The 21,348-nt window shown below is 36.2% G+C and overlaps 1 protein-coding gene and 1 long non-coding RNA gene across 2 annotated transcripts in view; one reads left to right on the top strand and one right to left on the bottom strand.

Annotated features, from left to right (window-relative positions):
* Window positions 1–4,786, bottom strand: part of Rad1 (Radiation insensitive 1) — a 77,060-nt gene extending 72,274 nt beyond the window's left edge. Inside the window, exon 1 of the mRNA XM_074122740.1 lies at window positions 1,862–4,786. Within this exon, the coding sequence (XP_073978841.1) occupies window positions 2,122–2,928 (807 nt within the window). The 5' untranslated portion in view covers window positions 2,929–4,786 and the 3' untranslated portion in view covers window positions 1,862–2,121. The remainder of the gene's footprint in view (window positions 1–1,861) is intronic.
* LOC141451413 (uncharacterized) overlaps window positions 1–21,348 on the top strand; it is a 228,678-nt gene that overhangs the window by 74,657 nt on the left and 132,673 nt on the right. The window lies entirely within an intron of this gene.

Genomic DNA, 21,348 nt, shown 5'->3' with positions numbered 1-21,348 from the left:
ACATGTACATATGAATGTGTTCATATGTTAAACCTATGGAATAACAAAGGGTGAGGTTGGCAAAATATTGTTTGCAAATCTAGGCATGTTCATAGAAAGATAGGGGTAATATTTGATTTATGGTTGGAGATAATAGGATGATGTGAAATTGAAAAGGGCTTCCAACTAGTTTTGGATTATATATATCATTTCTGATTGGTATAGTTGTCATAGCTTAAAGCGTGTATGCTTTGTAAACTAGCTGACATAAACTCAGAGCAAATATAAATTTACTTAAGTTGGGGGGAAAAAAATCATACAGAGATTAAAACAAGCTACAGCATGCTACAACATGTTCAACATTTTAACTGAATGGAGCTAAACATCCATAATGTTTTAAAACGAAATGGACAAACCGATATTCTTCTCGAATTAGCAAAAGCTATCAGAATTAAGAAAGGTTATCTTCACCTATTGACAATTATCAGAACAGCAATGCTATGAAATAATTTTGAAAGCCCTCAATCCAAATTAAGATAACTATAAAAATCTCAGAACCTGTGAAGATATATCCTTCTTCAACAATAATCGTTCTTTAAAATCTCCCTTGAATTTTGGGAAGACTGACCTTAGGAGCCCCTGCGATTTCCCACAGTATATGAGAGTGCTATCACATTCTAGGCTCGTGAAATAAAAACGACAGTTTCGAGTCATGCTCCAGATCTCTTCCAGTTATTGTTAGCCTAGACAATCATGTCTAAATTATACTAAGAAAAGTTAATGGACACATTTGGTTTTATACAGACAACGCCTAGATTCTAACTTTGAATATGTATTTCAACATACAAGGACTCAGTAGCCTTCCACTAACAATCGCACTTTCGGTATGAACTGTTTGAAAATGGATTAAAACAGATCTCTAAAAAAAACTTGGAGAAACTTACAGCAGAAGGAGATCCTTTTAAAATAGAAGACTGTGCAAAAACAAAACAAATACTGTCACCTAGAAAGAGGATAGACCTAAATCTTCTGAAGCACATAATAATTTAATTCTTCCTTAATAAATCCCACAGTTCCTTAAATAAACGACACAAACTAAATGTAAATTGAAGTTGAAGATGTTCCTGATTGAAAACAATGACAAACACTTCCAGAGCTAAGAAGGAAATAAGTTGTTCATCATATTGGAAAAAAAAAACAATTATTGCCTGATTTCTCTGTAATCAGAATATTTTTTGATTGGATACCACTTGATGGTTTGATTAGAACCTTAGTAAAACCCTTTTAAAACGTAACTCTTGAAAATAATATAATCTAAAACATTTGGGAGCAGATTTTTCCTACCTACGTGCTAATTGTCAGACATTGTGTCCTCTGTACATGACCTAGTTCTTCAATTTTCTTTTGGAAGTAATCAACGAGGAGAAAACGATTTATGGTAAGAAACTGCGAAGAGTAAAAGCAGTCTCAGAAATTAATCAGCTCTACACTTAAATATAACACCAAATTCTTAAGAATATTATGTCAAGTCGAGTAGAAAAAAATCCTGATTTAAGAAAAGTCCATTTTACAAGTTTGTAATTTCAGGTAACGTTTTTGTTTTTTTAACCATTTCATAAAATGTTAATTAAACCATGTAAACAAATTAATTAAAAATTATGATTTTCATCAAAATTAGGAACAAACCTAATTATGTTTTATGTTGTGTTGAATGAGCCAAATCAAATTTTAACTTTAGGAATAATTAAAATTTTAATAAACAGAAAGTATAAAATAAATTTATCAACTCCAGTGTATGGATTTTTTAAAATTTTGAACTAACATTTTTAGTTAATGAACTAGAAATTAAATTTGAAATCAAAAAGAATAAAATTTTGTTCACCTCTATAAGAAGCTCATATTTTAGACCAATTTATGTTCCCTTCCTTTTGTATAACTAAGTTTTCCAAAGAAAATGGGTGTTAAACCAAAAAAATTAATCTAAAACAAATTTATTAAAAACAAAATATAAATATAAATCGCTTAATAGTTAAATCACAATAGTTAAAACAGTTATACTGTTCTGTCTTTTCGATTATTCAAGAACTGTTTCATAATAAATACAATCAGGTACATACTAAATTAAAGGTGTGAATAACACTTCTAATCATCTTCAGGCAGTACAGGAGTACAAAAATATTCTATGTAAGCCATTTGATTACTTTCCGTTTTCACAATAAATTGTACACAAAGTAGTCCATCTTTCCCAGTTTGCAATGAAACTTTGGCAGCAACTTGTAAAGTTTTCAAAGCTGGTTTTATTTGAGCATATTTATACCTAGATTCGGAGATTTCATTTACAATAAATTCTTCTATCATGTCTGCCTCTTTTGGTAAAGTAATCTCACACTTACCAGCTGTACTTCTTGTTGTAATAATTAATCCAGGTTTGTGAGGACTTAATAAAAGGTCAACAAATTCTGAATCTGCATCTAAATCACACATAACATCCTTAAATCCTGGTCCATCTACTATCATTTTCGCTGATACTTCGTCTGATGGTAGGCTGAAGTGTAAAGTTTCTAAAGCATCCATAGTCTTAATTGAACAATCAGTGATAACATCATCTTCAACTAATACCAATCTCAATGGCGAACCTTCTTCTTTATAGTATAGATTTAAGCTAGCCGCTCCGTCCATAATATTTAAACATTCCATTAATAATTTCAGTTCTAATCTGAAACTTACTAATTCATCTTTAATTTGATACTCTTCAAATATGTCTTCGCCAATGAATGCAGCTGCTTGTAAACATTTGGAATCTTCAACAACAAATTTCATGCCGTTTGCACTGGCAAATACTGCTGCTATTTCTTTAAAATGTATACATTTTAATAGTTGTGACAGATTTTTTATATTATTAATCTTACCTCGTAAAACACATTGTTCAACATTTTCTTCAGGAAACATGATAGTTCATTCACTAAAACCCCACTAAACGTTAAATGTAAACCTAAGAAGATAGCACAAATGAAACCTTACCTCAGTCACAGTGAGGAATGGTAGACACATGTTATAGTGAAATATCGATTCTATGTCTATATTGAGAGCGGCGCCCCTTTTAAATTAATTTTTATAGTCTAACTTTCTATTATTTCATTTTTTGTACCTTTTTTTAAATTAAATACTCTTATAAATTTACGAAGCTTAATTCAAAAATTAGTTATGATTAATTTCCAATTGTAATTATTAATTGCAATTCCGGCAATAAGTTAACATTCAATTAAAATGTGATAAAATATTCTCTCAATGAAAAAAATATTTGTACTTTCTCTTCACTCTTCGTGAAATCAGTTTGCTTTAAATTTAATGGTTTCATTTTGTGAAACCATACATTAGTACATATGTAGAATCAACTTTAAACACAATTAGAAGTGGGCAAGTGTTTTAGGGTTAAGTTAAAATTGTCATCAGGGCCGGATTTACCTATAGGCTAACTAGGCTTCAGCCTAGGGCCTTAAGATCAAGAGGGGCCTACATTCAAATTGATAGAAAAATTAAAATTACACTGTTCTAAAAACAGTGAACACTAAAACACTGATCCGAAAATAAGGAGAAATTCTACACATATGACTAATGAAAAAACATAAAAAAGTATTACAAACTTAAAAATGGGAGGTGAAAGGGCCTCATAAGTGGAATAGCCTAGGGCTTCTTTTTATCTAAATCCGGCCCTGACTGTCATAAACACTTATTGGATTAAACTACCCATCTGATGGTACGGATCTAACATTTGTAAAAGTAAGTGACATTAAAAAGCATTCATAGAATAGAAATTCTGATGTTAGCTAAACAAAATTGCAACTTTGTAAATGCAAGAAAGCAAAAAATGCAAATTTAGCTTTAAAATAGTTACTAGCAATTCCCAGTCAGGAGGAAGCGCTATTAGTGGCAAACAATGGAACTAGAAATAGTTTTCTCCATCAACTGATAAAAAGTAATTGTTTATAGAGTATTGTTCAACACTGTTGGCGATTCGTTCATTAATTCAAAAAGAAGAAAGAATATTGTCAATTTCATTCATAATTTTTTTTTCTAAACTTTTGATTTAGGGACTAGGTCGTCTTCAGCCAGTAAAGTTAGTACCCAAAAAGTCAGGAAAGAGGACAAACCAACCTTAGATGTGGCCATATTATTGTCAATAACATAAGCCATAGAGATAACGTAGTCCCTCAGTCGAAAGCTTGGCAAAAAATAAAAAATAATGACTAAAACTGGCAAGATTCTTTTTTCTTTAAAGATTTTAGATAAAAATAAGCGAATAATTAATGCAAAAAAGTTGTTAATTGCTATTTTTAATAAATTATTGCAATGAGAGCGTTAGTTTTTTCATTTCATAATTGTTTATTTATAAATAAAATGTTAACAAAACCGAATCGTTTAGTAACTCTGTTGGCTGTTAAATAACAATTGAATTCATTGGATAAACTTTTAAAACTTTGTCCAATTGGAAAGTTTCACAGCCTTCCATTTTATGTGTCCCAAAAGCTTAAAATTCCCCAGACCATAAAACCTAACCCTATTAAGTGCAGAACTTGAGTGAAGTTCTCAAAGTTCCGCCCTAACCTCCCCTATTTTCTCATCATGAAATTAGGAAAGCCATATTGGTTTTCCCTGTAAGATAGTTTGTGAAGGGGGTTGCTAGTGGGTACGAGTCCACCCTAGGTACAGATGTTTCCCGTTAGATATAAACACTTTCCCGATTATTTCTCTGTTAGAGGCTACTGTTGGGAAATGATGGTTACAAATGCAATGAAAATTCCCTATACAGGGTGAACCAGTAAGTATTGTCCACAGGCCTACTGTGTGTAGTACATCTAAAGTGGAGTTCAATGACGTATTGGCCAACTTCATATTTTCCACCGTTCTTGAGTGACGTCACTTTAATTTTTTTTTCAATAAAAGTGTTATTACTCAGAAAGTTTTAGTCCGAATTCGATTCTGATAACACGGTTAGAAAGACAGATAAATTTTCTAAAAATTGATACCATTTTGAAGCATAAGTTATTCTCCAAACAGCCTCAATCTTCCTCCTGGATACTGGAAAAATAAAAGTAATCGAAATTTTTAAGAAAAATTCTGGTCTATCTCTTTGAAATATTTTAAACAAGTACTATTTTTATAAACAAAAATTCAAATGTACTTACTCCAAATTACAATTTCACACACAACTACACTGTTGAAAATGAAAAGAATGTGAATAAACCTTAAATTTTTTTTTTAAGTGCTATTTGTGACCTTTGACTTCCTTATTTTAAGACAATCTACTGTAAAAATTGACTACTGGTCCACCTTAAAGAGTTTTCAATGAATTAAACAACTTGATAATTAACACTCTTGAGTGCTCGTGAACACGTTTTCTTGCAAAACAAACGTAATTTCTCATACGAAGATAAAAGGAATCCTGGAAAATGATATACCGTTTGAAAGCCCATTAGGAAACTTTTATAAAAAGTGCCAGCACCTAGGTCGGACAATGATCACATAAGAGCCTAATGAGTTTTCTTAAAAATTTCGATTACTTTTATTTTTCCAGCATTCGGAGGAAGATTGAGGCTGTTTGGAGAATAACTTATGCTTCAAAATGGTATCAATTTTTAGAAAATTTATCTGTCTTTCTAACCGTGTTATCAGAATCGAATTCGGAGTAAAACTTTCTGAGTAATAACATTTTTACTGCAAAAAAGTAATGATTTTGGAAAAAAAAATTAAAGTGACGTCACTCAAGAACAGTGGAAAATATGAAGTTGGCCAATACGTCATTGAACTCCACTTTAGATGTACTACACACAGTAGGCCTATGGACAATACTTACTGGTTCACCCTGAATATTTTATAGAGAAAATAATCGATAGTATTCCTGGTTCGACAAATCCATTTCTGCTCCGTTTCAATATTGCAGACTACGTTCTTTTATAGATTATAGTTAATCCAAATTTTTTTTTTCTCTTACTGTGATAGGAGGAAGTATTGATATCGCGTCAAATACCCGAATTGCGTTATCACTGGAAATCTAACGAAGGTCCAAAAAAGCGTCTCTTATTGAACAAATTGGTCTGCATGTATGCGAGTAAGCAGTTTTTTGATGAGCATTACTCAACAACCAATAATTGTCGGATGTCCAAATTTAATAACTTATTTAGAAGCAACCATCGGACCTGACAATTGGCTATAAGTATTTGGACCAATCATCCAACAGGAAATGATACTTAACTTAAACAATTATTCGTTTTCTTGAGATATTTCCGGAAGCAGTTCATACGATTTTCTTTAAGCACCTTACATAGCTACGTTGTTTACAAAAAAAGGTAACAAGAACAAGAAGAAGAAGAAGAAGAAGAAGAACAATTTCTGAAAATGCCGTTTTTTCTCATTTACGGTAACTTTTTTCTCGAAATATATTAGATCTCGGTTGTTAAAAAAAAAAATACAGTCATAAAGGAGGGTTTGCCCTACATTATAAAGAAAATTTGGGAATTTTATCTTTTATAGGAAAAAAGAGAAAAAAATTGTCAAAGTTGGGTGTTTTTCAACGTTACGCTTTTTCGTGCAGTTTTTGACGATCAACCCTTATACAACTGTCCTACCGGATAGTTTTAATGACGTATAAGTAGTTCTATAACATTTATTTAAAACATTTTTTTTTGATTAGGTGCACTTTTGCATTTTTAATGACTCTTGTTTTAGGTTTAGTTAATATTATTAAATCTTATCTTTATTTTATATTTTTACGGAAAATTCCTTTAAAAAAAAGAAGAAGTTCTTGTTTCTGGATTTGATTGGACGAATTTTCGGTTAAGCCTTATTAATTATTAATTGATGACAACCAACATTCGGTCTTAAATTCTAAGATTCGCCTTGAAGCAAATCTGCGCTTACTCGAAATTCTTCGATTTGCATGTCCTAATTCCCGAATCCATTTCTTGAAAGCCCGGATTTTTTTTTCTCAATGTATTTGGGGTTGATAGAAAGAAAAGTCTAGTTCCAAACTAAGGGCACTAGCCCTCTAGCCCTCAAGAAAACCACCGTAGTAGTTTATGCGGTACTTGGTGTGGTTATAGTCATTATTAATCATTTATATGAAACAAGAAATAAAGATAATGTACTTCCAAAACTTTCTACCGCCCTTCTATGAGGGCCGTACTACATAAGATGAATATAGTTTAGGTCAGACACAATAAGGTTGTGTGTTTGTTGGAAAAGCAAGTTTTAGGGAGAAGAGAGTTGGGTAAGGCGCCCTTAAATCCGTATTAAGGGAGGCCCCCATTAGGGGGCCAAAGTTATTACATGGCCTGTATTATATCAAACCCAGTTCCAGGGGGGCCCCGCTTCCTTTTTCCTCACTTGGTCTGGTGTACAGGGAAACATGCACAAGATTTCTCCGCCCCCAAATGTCTTCCTATACGCCCCCTTCACCTCCATGTACTCCTTTCACTAAGAGAAATTTATTCAGCGTGCTACTCTCCTACCCTCGGATCTATGGGGCAAAAGACCTTCTAGGGAAACACCCAGCCAGGTCTTCCAAACTACCCATCCCCTTAAGATTCCACAGATTTCTCCTTCCTCTTGCTACCCGGAGGAAAGAGACACGCAGCGAGAGCGGGTGGGTATATCTACTACCCCTATCTAATTAACGACACGAATACCCTACACAGATTTTAATGGCTGTCAGGGCCAAGTGGTACAGAGTATTACTGGTGTACTTTCTCTACCCTATCTAGCAGTACTCTGGGCGGAGAAGGAGCCAGAGATCGTCCCAGTTCCTCCTCTTAGTTTTGATAAATATCCTCCACTAGCACTTCCTGAGGGCCGCCTAATATTCTACATTACACAGAAGTTTACCCTGTATTTCCCAGTCCAAGCTGTTCTACATCCTCCTACTCGTTCAGGCTTTGTTACAGAGTATCCCAGGAATTCTAGTTTAGAATGGTGAACGGTTTTGGAGATTTTCCCTTAAATCGATCTAATGTAGAAGGGAATTTAACAAATTAAAGTGGGACTTTAATATTATATAATGGAAAAAGAAGTTTCGAAATACTCCCTTAAAACATAAAAAGAGCTTACACTATGCTCACCCTCTTCAAATCCGCTGAACTCGTAAGACTAAAAGTGCAGAACAAAAAACAACGCAGTTTTTTTTTTGGTCAACGTTTCGGCAAATTTATTGCCCTTCTTCAGGGCATGGAAAACAGTTTTCTGTAACTCAACTAATCCGCATAGCCACACCGTGAAGAAGGCAATAAATTTGCCGAAACGTTGGCAAAAAGTCTGAGTCTTTTTTGTTTTTGTTTTGGACCGATTCCTCTCTAAATTGAATCCCAAATATAAATATTTTACGATCACTAAAAGTTAATACAAATTCATATTGCAAGTGCTGTCTAGATACTTGTTTACTTCTAGTTTTAACCGGAAATAACCTTTTAGATGTCAGATATTTTTGAAATTGGGCAAAATGTATGTGTGGGTTTGTAGGTTACATATTTTTTTAAAAAATAAGGAAATGCTAGTAAATTCAAAGTTTATATCTCAATTTAGTGCTACCATAAGGTCCGGTCACAGCCTTTTAGATAAAATTAGTCCCCGGAAGTACCATTTCAAAGAAACAAATTGTCAGTTTATTGGTATTTCACCAAAATGGGCTACATGATTTTTTTTCTTTTTTAAATCTTGACGAGACTTACACGGAATCCTCATACTCGACTTAAGAGGACAGAACTCAACAGACGCTTCCGACAACTGAAAAGACTACATGACAACAGATCAAAACTCACTCTGGACAACAAAAGACTTATATATATAAGTATATTAAAGCCAGTCTGAGCTTATGGCATTGAACTGTGAAGGTTCAACCAAACGCTCAAATCTGCAAAGGAACCAGTCCTCGCAATCTAAAATTCTTCGCTCTGTAGTAAACGCCCCTTTCTACGTCACCAATCAAACCATTCACACAGACCTAAACAGTTCCTTTCGTCTCACAAGTTGCTAAAACACGTCACAGAAAATTCCACCTTAATAGTCAATCACATCACAATCCAGTTGTACAACATCTATCTTCCAGAACATTTCTAGACTACACTTCCAGACGTCTTAAAAGACAGTGGCCTCGCGATCTCCTCTCCGATGAAGAGAGTCAGTAGAATTTAGAATGTTTTTGGAGTGTTACCGCTGGGTAACTTCTCCATTCTGAGTGTTGTATGTTGTTTATTGTTATCATTGTTGCCTATAACGCAATAAAATGCGTTGATTGTAACTAAATAAACGATAAAAAAATAAAATAAATTCTTTACGAAAGGAAGATCTGAGAGAGGTGACCTCTAAAGTTACATTTAAGTGTAATATACTATTCCATGATACCTCTACAATACTAAGTATGCATTCAATTTAATGCATTTAAGTATGCATTTAATTAAAATTCCAAATTTAAAGGAAATCGGTTGAGCAAATTGCCATTTCATTGCAAAAATGGTACTTTTTTTTTTAAATTTTACAAAAAAGAGGTTCAAGAAAACTTGATTAAATACATTAAGTGGCAATACGAGAAAATTGTACGAGTTTTCAAGATTTTTAATTTAAAAAAAAAGACAGAATTTCGAATAAATATTAATTAATTAACTAGATGACGAAGCTGTACAATTTTACGTCATTATTTTAAGATAAAACTGATTTTTTTTTGTTTGATTATTTTTTATTACGTTCACTTAACCCTTGTAAAGGAGTAGTATTAAAACTGTCCGGTAGGACAGTTGTATAAGGGTTGATCGTCAAAAAATGCACGAAAAAGTGTAACGTTGAAAAACTCCCAACTGACAAAAAAAAGTAAGTAAGTAAAGTAAAGTAATCGCCTATTTTTTCAGGCGGGGCTTGAACCACCATTTAGGTGTCGTGGACGGAGGCGAATAGCAAACATACTTTACTATAAATTTCTCATATTAACCATTAAATACAATCCAAGGCCTTAAGACCGGGAATCGAACCCAATACCACAATGCATATTAGCTTTGCAGGTCTCGCCTCTAACCGCTCGGCTACCGTGGCGCCTCTCCCAACTGACAATTTCTTTCTCTTTTTCTATAAAAGATAAAATTCTCAAATTTTCATTAAATTATTGGGCAAACCCTCCTTTATAACTGTAATTTTTTACAACAACCCAGATATAATAGTTTTCGAGAAATACGTTGTTGAAAATGGGCAAAAACGGTATTTTCTGAAAATGTCTTCTTCTTCTTATTATTGCAATCATGCTAAGTTTGAATTTTCGTCTTTAGTCCGCATGTACTCGTCTTGATTAAGAAAATTGGGAAAGTTTTCGCTCGGTAACCCTAGAAATGGGTGCCTTTAATAATAATTATCCACGGCTAAATAATAATTGCGAGAGAGAAGAAAGTTAACTTACATTGAATTGTAAAGGTTTGTTAAATATTACCGAAGCTTTCGTTAGCCTGAATGGGTGGCCAGGTCGTTATTCAAGAATAAGCCTAGGCTAACCTTGTTCACATCCCCCCTCTCATCCCGCTTTTAAGTCAAGGAATCCATGGAATTCTACAGCTCTCTGGAACTAGCCGCCTCCATATAACCCTTTCTATAACGCCTATTGCCAACAGGACTTCCCAACAGATCCGGAGAGAGAGAGAGATCAACGCTGGGGGAAAATTGTAACACCGTCTCCTTTTCGCTGCTCGCCGAACTCACAACCACTTGAACCCTGTAGCAGGAAGGACTAAAGCCTAGATAGGACTTTTGATACATGGCCTAACATAGACAGCTTTCTAACTATTTTACATTCTAAAACGGCCCGGACTACTAACCCCCGGCTCCAGATTCTCCACCCATTATTATAATATAACAGTTTCTCTTAAAGATATTGCTCCAGGGCGGCGCCACTCTGCGGCGAACTGAACTACAAATTATAATTCCATAGATTAGGCTTGTTTTAACTTTATTTTGATTTATAATAAGCTAGCTGCTATCCCCACTATCCAATTGGATTAATTAAACTAATCTGTGAAGTTATTTATTCATTAACAATTGGACCAATTATTTTAAATATGGCGTGCGTTATGCATCACGGGATTAAACTTTTAATTTTGTACTAAAAGATTATATAGAAGGCTGGGGATAGTTTACCACAAAAGTTCGTCAGGATTATCAACAGGATTTTGGGCAGAAAACCATTAACTTTTGGAAATTCATACAATCATTGTTAAAAACAACATCAGTTTTGTACTTTCATCTAACTATTCATAATCAGATGAAAAAGTTGAATTGAACTGATTAATAAACTGATTAATTCCTCTGATGATGGATTTAATTCCGAAAGCGATCAGGGATACAATAAACGCGTTCAACGACGGATAAAATCGAAGATAGTATCCAACCCTGAGGACCTATCCACAATTTCAACAATAGCGATTACCGGCTATTTAACAAAGACTTTTTGATAAAGACAGATCCACTCTCTTACTAAGCTATAAATATTGGCCACCCATTACCTTTCGTAGTTTGGATCTCTGTTGAGAGCAAAGAATTTTTTAGAGAGTGTTAGACACGACAAGGACAATATCTAGTGGCTGATCTTATGGAGTTTTTTTTAGATTGGAGAGGTAATTATTTAATACAGGCATCCTGTACCATTAAAAAGAAATGGCATAATCCCGGTGGGCACATGTCAAATGCCTGTGGACTCAATCTTGCCTTGGGCCTATTCAGTGGATTCAGAAAACAGATCTTTTACCCAAAGAGAGACAAATCTTAGGGTTCGTTTTGGCCTGAGAAGGAAGAATGTCTCTCATATCCTGTTTGGGACGATGTAATCGGCTAGTTTTCAAACTATGGGCTTTAGCCCATCGAGAACAGAGACGACAATTGCGCGAAGAGGACTTATGGGATAAACCCTAGGCTTTTACGAGGACGGCACAATAAGTTCTTGGCTTAAATATTACCTAGTTATGACATATTACCTAGCGAGTAGTAAGTAATAAATAACTGGCGCTGCAGGCCCCTTGAATTTCTCTATCTACGAGCTACTTACAGCTCTCACGGTGATGGACAAGTTGCCTGTAAGAGGAGTACACTGTCCACAGCCTGATAGTGCACTGAAATAAGCTCAAGAAAAGAGGGAGCATTCGCGTTACCTCTAGTAAAACTTTTAAAAAGACTGCGGAAGATTGGTGTAGGCTTATTGACTATTATTGCCAATTCCATCGGACTAACGTCATTGTAGACATTCCAATCGGCACTCCACACTTGTCTTACAACGTAATTCCAGACTTTCCTTGTATTCATTATACTATATAATTCATTTCTTAAAATTAGAATAAATATTCGTAATTTGTGTATAAAATAAGTTATAGTTTAGCGTATTGACTTATTCTAAACGCTACCATTTAAATATAAATTATGTGTAGATATTGTTTGTTTTGTAAGGGTGGCGAACCCGCTGAAAGTTTCCGATAAAAGAAGAAATGGCTAGTCCACTTTCTCTATGGGCAAGAAGTAACTTCCTTGACATTCTAATTGCTTGTACAGCTTGTCAAGTCTTCTCTATGTAACAAGGAACAGATGCTAAAGAAGTAGAAGTAGACCATCTTGGAAAACACGTACAGAGTTAGGCCTAATACAGCGTCCCAATAGTGTGATGTTATGGCAAGAATACGGGTTGTGGCCCGGAGCGGAGACTCTCGGCTGTGGATAAAGTTTTCTTATTAATAATTCCCTGGGTTCACTCTCATCCCTGGGACCGACTTAGCCAGCCTGCTAAAACTACCTCGTCGCTCCTTGCCCGTATTTCCTACAACCTAGAGTTAGTCCAACAATAATTAATAAAATGATCCAGCAGCCCGGAATACCCTTCAATTAAAACTTTGTTAGGACGACGGGTGTAAGGGTGTGGAGGTTCTAGTATAGAAGTAGTAGAGGAACACCCTGTGCGGCAGTAGTCACCAGAGTGAAAACGAGGTTCCTCTTCTAGCCAGGGATGGGGACGGTGCCTCGTTCCACAGTAGTCGCTCCTTACTTACAGAACAGAGAGAGGCGCGGAACGGCGTGGAGCAAGGAGACGGGATTAATTAAAATATGCCATAACTTGGCGGTTTGTTGGACATTGTGACGTGGGACGCCATGTTGGAACTTACCCACCATTCGCCGCCTCCTATTCCTGAGACACATGTCGTTCCCTTCCTCCTTCTTCTTCTTCTACTGCCTCCTTCTCCTTTTTAAGCAAGGAGTGTGCTCTCTGTGTGGTGAACACTCAGCGGCCCCCGCCCGCTCCCAGGCACTCTCCAAGTTGTTTTACCCCCTCTTTTCACCAAGCCGCCACCGTCGCCGCCTCTCGCTCCTTTCGTCTCTTTCCAACTGCTATCCTTCTCTAACATAAATCATTACTACTAACTCCTTTAGAGTGCGCGCTTCTTCTCCACCACGTCTGTTCTGCTAGCAGGAAAGAGAGAAACCTTCTAGAACCTTCTATTTCACGCCGAGCCTCCACCACCCGGGCCGAGCCCAATTTATCCTTCCTAAGTCCGCCACTCCCTTCTTGCAAGCTTCCCCTTCTTACATAATGTTGTATTTCCAAACCAAGTTCTCCTATGAGTTTTACGAATATAATAACATCATACTCATATTTATATACTCTGAAGAGTGTAAACAGTTTATAAACTTTTTTTTTGGGGGGGGGGGGGTTTCTAAACCCTCTTAGGATTTTTTATCATCAACATTCTCCAGCTTCTATTCCACACATGTTCTAGAAACCCCAAATACTAAAGCATATTTCCAAATGTTACATTACACCCGGGAAATCTACAGAAAACCTTACCACCATCTCTCTTTCAGAACTGCCCTAAAAAGAATTTCATTAGATAACTTGCCTATTAAAGTTATAGAGCTACGGATACGAAGTTAGCTGAAATATCATAGGAGGCAGTTTAAGAAAATCGCAAAAAAAGGAAACAAATACTCTGTGAAGTGGTGCTTGCGGTAGATAGTTTTTAATCAATTGCTAAGTAATCAATCGCGGGTCTATTGCTGGGTTCCAATCGAAATGCATACCTATAACTTCCTGTAATTTTTAGATTTATAGAGAGTTTCGTTCACAAATGTATTTTCAAAAACAAAAAACTCCAACAGTTAGCTTCTTTCCCAAAAAAGAATTAGGGACGACAAAAAAATAAAAAATATTACGGGAACAAATGATTATTTGTAGATATTGTTTGTTTTGTAAGGGAGGCGTACCCGCTGGAACTTCCCGATAATAGAAGAAGTGGCTAGTCCACACATGTTCAAGTCTTCTCTATGTAACAAGGAACAGATGCTGAACACGTACAGAGTTAGGTCTGATCTTAGATCTTAGAAAAGAAATAAGGAGATTTTTACTATTAATTTTTAGAGCATTTCTGTTTGTCTGTCAATGCTAATTAAAAGGAAGTTTTCGTTTTCAACTTTTACACCGGGAAATATTAGTTTTTTAAGTTTTCCTTAAGACCGATGTTGTATTTTTATTTTTGTTGGAGTTAAGGCTAAAAAAAAACTGATCGAGGTTTTAAGGACCCCTAGCTTTGACAACGATTATGAAAACTACATAAACCCCGTTTCGATATCCCTAACAATAGTCGAGATATTTAAGATCAAAGTTACAATTTTCTCTGTTCGTAATCGGTTTTCGATATTAATTTTCCACCAGAAATAAACGTTTTTTGAGGTTCTCTCACTGCAAAAAATGTTATTTGTGACGCAAAGAACAAAAATAATAATAATTGAAGATTTTTAAAAAATGTAGTGGTAATGTAATGGTTGTGGGAGAATCAGGATAAATTAGTTCTATCATCAAATAAAAGCAACCGTCACATCAATGTTAATGTACCTCGTATGCAAAACTGCTTGGCCTATGATTACAGGGTAAGAATACCGATCACGAATAAGATAAAATTGTAACTTTAATCTTAAATATCTTGACAAATATTAGGGATATCGAAACGGGGTCAACGTCATTGTTCACAATTTTTTATGTAGTTTTCATAATTATTGCCAAAACCAGTAGTCCTAATGAAACCCTGACCAGCTTTTGGCCGTAACTCCGCTGAATACATCCATATCCTAAAGCAGTTTAATAGTTCCCGTCACCTTTTTCCAATTAAGACCCGGCAACTCCTAGTTTCCTCTCTTATATTCCCCCATTTCGACTATGGTTGGTTAGTGTTTGGCGCGGTCTTTCTGGTGATATTGAAGCTAAGCTCAAGCGCCTCCATGAACTGCTTCATAAGATTTATTTTCAGCATTCCAAAGAGACTCTCGCATTTCGCATTACTATGATGAGTTGAAGTGGCTTTTTGCTGTCTATCGCCGCCAATATCTTTTGGCTTCTTTCCTTTTCCAAGTCATCCAGTCTCAAAGGCCTTACTATATTTTTCAACTCCTTAAGTTTAAATCCTCCATCCATTCCCGTAACACCAGATCTCGCTCATCCGATCTCTATATTCCCTCTCACCGTACCTCATCCTTTGACAAGTCCTTCCTAATACGTGCTATCTCTCTCTGGAACTCCTTGCCATCATCTGTCCGCCATGCTCCTACCCTTTCTATCTTTAAATCCCGTCTATTCAGTTATCTCCTTTCTATCCAGCTTCCTCCGAAATTCTAATTGTTTTAATTTATTTCCTTAATTTCTGCTGTTATTTTTATTTTCACTTTTTGTAAATACTTATTTATTTATTTATCTTCTTTTTAATCACAGGCCATACTATTAAGGCTTCCATTTGTACCTGTGTTTATTCTTAGGGGGACAATTGTCCTAGAATAATAAATTTCTTTTCTATTTCTATTTCTATTTTCAAAATGTAAACCGTGGCAAGAAAAAGTCGACTGTGTTCACACAAAGATTTTTAATTTTATTTTTTCCCTTATTGACAGAACTAGGAATGTAATTGGTGGGGTTTAGGTGAGTCAATGACTCGTGTTAATTAGTGAAACTGAGATGAGTTGCTAGGAGAGAAAGTGGACCAGCCTGAAGAGAGAGCAAGATATGAAGGGTTTGATTGTTGAGTCTGTGTTGTGAACACATCAATGGCCATAGTGGAGGTAGCTCCAATTATGGTCTAGGCTAAGTTTAGCGTCGAGAGATACCACTGCGCCGCTCGCCACTGGTCACTAGTAGCCTGGGGGGGGGCCACCCCGTCCGTGCAGCCCATGGTATGGTCGCAACATGGTCTAGTCCTGGCTCAACGTTACACTTAAGCTCTCTCTGTAGTAGTTGGTCATTCTCTCAATCGCGCTGCTGGCTGTAGTACTACTAGAGACCACCCTCTCTCTCTTAGTCACTCTGTCTCTCTCTGTCTCTGTCTCCTCCCCCACACAATTCACCTTATCTTAGTTACACTGGACCTGGAGGCGGCAACCGGTGGGTCAGTATTGGGTTTCCTTGCAATTCGCTTCAATTTGTATACCAATTAATACCACAGGTTTGTCTCGTCTCGTTTACAAATTCTCTCTTTCATCCTCTACCACAGAGTTAGCTCCTTCTTCCTTCCTCAAGATAGCCACTATTTCTAGGAAAATTGTGCTCAAGAACAACATCCTGATCTTAGTAATTCTACTTCCTTATTTTGGTTGCGCTATTGTTTTCAAGCTTTTAAAGCTTACACGCTCTTTAAACTTCCCTAAGTTTACGATTGTCTGAAATAAAATAAATAAATAATATATATATTATATGAATGGGACAATCATTCATATACATCATATTCTGCTTTATCGGAAGTAATAGTTTTAAAATATTTTTAAAATTTTTTTCATTTTATTCAAAAATTTTTCTTTTTATTCAAAATCATTTGACCCTAAGGACAATTCTTCAAACATCTTGCAGGTGACTTTTTTTTGGGTTTATTCGATATGTAATCCAATTTCCTCTCTACCGTTAATCGATTTTATTGTGTTTTATGCTTCGTTTAAGAGCTGCAACTGAATTTAATCTGAACTAGAATCGTGGCATCCTTAAAAAGGAAAGATGTGCAAGCTAGGCCAGAAATGGGCCAGTGGTTCCCGTTGTAGAAAATACAGCTTACATTAGCGCTGTATCATGTTCAAGAACGCCAAGACTCAAGCAAGTTCAAGCAAGTAATGACGACCTGTAGTTCAATTCCGGATTACTAGCTCCCAATTTTAAGTATCATTTGCTAGCATACTGTAGGCATTCTTCAAGTAGTTGGGACGAAATTTCGCCTCTTTGATCACACAGCGGGTTTCATATCTATAGTCACAGCCTCTATAGATGCTCTATAGATCCTCAAAAGGTAACTACGGGCAGTAATCTTCTTTAGCTTGACTTGCGTTCAGTCAAGAAGGTTGAGCGGGGTTCTTTTCAGAAAATTTTGGCGTGCCTTATCCCAGGTATTACAACTGTTTAGGATGTCTTTCGTGTCAGACGTTCTTGCTATAAAATATGTCAATCTAATTCGGAGGCGCCTTCTTTTAGGTCGAAAAGAAGAGCTCTCTATTTGTTGAAATCACTTTGTCAGCGATGGGATTCCATCTCTGATTCCACTTCAACAAATATTGAAAGTTTGAGGAAATTCAATGGACCTATTTTTGTGAATACCACAAAAAAAACATTAAAATGGTTCTTTTTGTGGTTGAATACTCTTTGAACTCGTGAGATTTTGAAAATCTTTTAACTCTCCTTTAAAATATTTTAGGAAAAGAACCGTACATTATCCTGAAATCACCCTAATTCTACTTCTATTCCTCTCTTTCCCAGAAGTGCCCTAATCAAAATTTTCCAGGAAATGTTCCAAATAAATGTTCGACCAAGAGTTCAATTTGGGTACCAAGTTTTATGGAAATCGAGAAAATTTTACAAAGTGAACAATTAATTTTTGTAAAGCGGTATTTAAGGATGAAGAATCCTGATCGCTAAGTTAAAGTCGGATCACTTGGTGAAATCGTATTGAAGCATTAAGTATTAGTTTCTGGAGAGGAAAAAAATAATTCCAGTAAGAACCTCTCACGATGGTATTCCTGGGTTCGAATCCTGCTGCTGCTCTTTAGATATTCTCTTCCTAGGAGCTTCTTACAGCTCACTTTACGGAGGCCGCCAGAGTTCTGAAATAAGCTTTGGGCGTCAATAGCAATCTTCTTGCGATTCTTTGTCCTGGAGAAATTTTGTTCAAATTCATTTACACAAAACTCAATTTATCAATTTTTGTTGATTTAATGGTTGATTGATTGTTTGATTCTTCAGTTTGGTGACTTCAACTACGTTGCGGTTTTACGCGGCAAGCCCGACCACAATTTTCAACAGACATCTTCAATATGCAGCTTTTACTTTTGAGTTGCAGATGCTCCTAGACTGTGTACAAGCATTCTTCTTCTGCACCAGAGAGGTTTACAAGTAAAACCTAATTAGGAAGGTTCTGGTTGAAAAACTCTTCTTCCACCAGAAGGTAATTAGGGTTTAACAATTTCTACTTGAAACAATAAGACATTTAGCAGGCTAACTAGCTGTAGGATGGGTATTAATAAAGCTAGATTAATAGAATATTGTTCCAGCAAATAGTTCTAGTGTGACGCGTACAATTGTTTCTAGGTTTTGTTGGAGCCATTATCCACTGCTCAGGGATTCATTGCCGCGTATATAATTCATTTAGAGTTATAGAATGCAGACTTGTATAAGTGTTACGGCAAGTTTAGCTTGATTGACGGTGATATATTTGTGGCTCAGCTGCAGCCAACCTAGCTGTCTTCAGAGTATTGTTAACACTCTTGTCTTCTTTGGTACCAGTAAGCGGGTAAAGCGGGGGAAGATCTCCTGTAGACGATTGTATGTCTTGTTGTGAACGTCTTTTGTTGTTTATTGTAAATCTAATATTGAACAGATTCCTTCCCGTCTCTTATACAGTCAAGCATAATTCCACTCTCGTAGAAATGAAAGGAGATTTCCTTCTACAACAAAATCTCCTGGGGATTATTATGGGGGGTAAATATCCTTTTGGGAACATCATGGTTTAATCTGCTCTTCAAGTTTGTAGAGCTGTAACAACTTATTGCGCACCACCAATAAGACAATTGGCATGGATGAGTCCAAGAAGTGGATGGGTGGAGGCTGTAACGCTGGTACATCCTCATCCTCCTCGGCTGTTCTCTCTTCTACCGCCAACTTTATATCCGACCACATCTTCTACAGTCGTCTTTAAACTAGAATCTATTACCATATTAAATATGTACTTTCAGCTAGGAATCTCCCCCCTTCACCCCCAGCCTGGGCTTGTAATATACCCTCAGTTCACTTCCTTGCAAAGCCTTGAATCTCAAATCCCATCTTCATTTACTCCTTATTCCTTTCAAACACCCTCGCTCTGTATAATGTATTATAAGGGCGGATTCCCTATAGTGCTGCTATATTCTCCGCTTCTCTCTTATACATTACACCAAGAGTGGTATGCTTGCCTGCTGTAGCCGAGGCTTTTCCCTTGTAAACCCCTTAACCAGGTAAGACGGTAACGTTGCCAAAACTCCTTGTACCATGGTCTTCTCTAGTAAAGACCTGCTCTACTCCGCTATTAATTACAAAGACCTGACACTAGAGCCAGCTATCCTCTCTCCTTTAACTAGTCGGCTGAACTACTTCTCCATCCCCTGTCTAGCAGCTACCTTTACTTCTTAGCCCTGAAGTATATTGCCTTCCCCTTAACCTCTTCTCCGGGTGCCTAGTTAATCTTATCTTCTGTCTCCTTCTCTCTCTCTATCTCCATTATTCTCCTCGCTTAATAACTATTATCTAATCCTCTACACTATTATGTTCAAAGTTCAATGTTAGCTCATCTTATTCAAACTTTACAAAGAAATTCTCCAGAATTTTGATTCTTTAACCGAGCTACTAACGGTTATATTACCGTTTTTTGAGATATTTGAAGACAGATAGTCAGTCGCACCCTCCAACACACATGGAGCAATGTGTGAAAATCACTATTTTTCATGTTAACAGCCATGAAAACTTTGAAGAAGAAGCCCAAAAACTTGACTACGAAATGACCCTCTACGAAGCATTTTAAACCTTGATCTCGAAGCCAGCTTTCCTTTTTATTTCTTTACATCTTCAGTGCCGTTGAACTTGATACCATTCAAAGCTTTTTTCATTGAAGCAAACAGATAAAAATCCATTGAAGGCTAGCTCAGGGCTCTTTCTTGAAAAAGAAGCACACCTTTCCTCCGCTGACCCGGAGACATTTCCTCCGGAGACATTTCATCAGTGCAGGCTTGACTTTGTTCTCAATCTTGACTTTCTTCTCTTCTTGGCTGAGTACTACAGGATGTTGATAGTGCGTTGCTCCTCCAAAAAAGAAATCACAGGAAATCGAACCACTTGCACTTCCTCTCGTCGCTTTCGCTTTGCGGCCATTTTTTAACTTTTCCATCCCTTGCATGAAAATTCGCCCGGTTCACTATTGTTTGTTCATCACACAGAATATTTCTGACGGTTGTACATTTTTCGTAAGTAACAAATCGGATCACAGAACGCTGTTCTTCAAAAGTACTTCTAAGAGCGGACACGCCATCGTAATTTAAGACGTTAAAGGTTGTGTTTAAATAATAATCCATCAGCTAACCGACACTCTTCACAAGGTTGCCAACTAATACTTACAAAAGTTTTAATGCTCTGCATTTAGCATCGCATTAACTAAATATGTTTGTTTGTACATTTATGGAATGGCCCTCGGATGCAATGTGCATGCAATCTGCATATATAAAATTTGGAAATCATTGAAACTGTTTTTAGTAGGAATAAAAAACCAGTTAGATGAAGGACAGTTACTAAAATTATTATAGGCAATATTAATGATTTATTTCATCCTGGGGGAAGGAAATTAACTTTATTACTGTGGTCGTTGGAGGGAAAACTGGCGGCTAATGATAACATACGGAGAATACGATGTTATAGTTATTGTTAGGGTGGGTTGGTACGACTTGCATTATTTAGTGTTTATGGACTCGGGTTGGTATGACTGTCTGTGAATGTACGTACCGTATAAGACTGTGTACTATATCTACGTCTGGTAGACCCTAGCATTAATGTTATTCCCGATAGTCTGTCATACATAATAAATTTGCTTGATTACTCTAATTATATTCACATTTATTAAGATTTAATTCTTAATTGGTTCTTAACTTATTCTCTGCACACACTCTGACTCTATCCTCGCATTACGCTCACCACAGTCCCACCTTCACTCAATAGAACCTTGGTTAGAAAACTGGCGTATAAAAATTAACCCAACTAAGTCTAAATACATAGTCTTCACACTCAAACGACAAACTCCACCACCTGTGTCTTCTTACATCTTACACCTA

Source organism: Rhodnius prolixus, unplaced genomic scaffold (assembly GCF_049639745.1).
Source record: "Rhodnius prolixus isolate KJV_2025 unplaced genomic scaffold, Rpr scaffold_8, whole genome shotgun sequence".
NCBI lineage: Eukaryota > Metazoa > Arthropoda > Insecta > Hemiptera > Reduviidae > Rhodnius > Rhodnius prolixus.
This window is presented reverse-complemented; position numbering and strand designations above follow the sequence as displayed.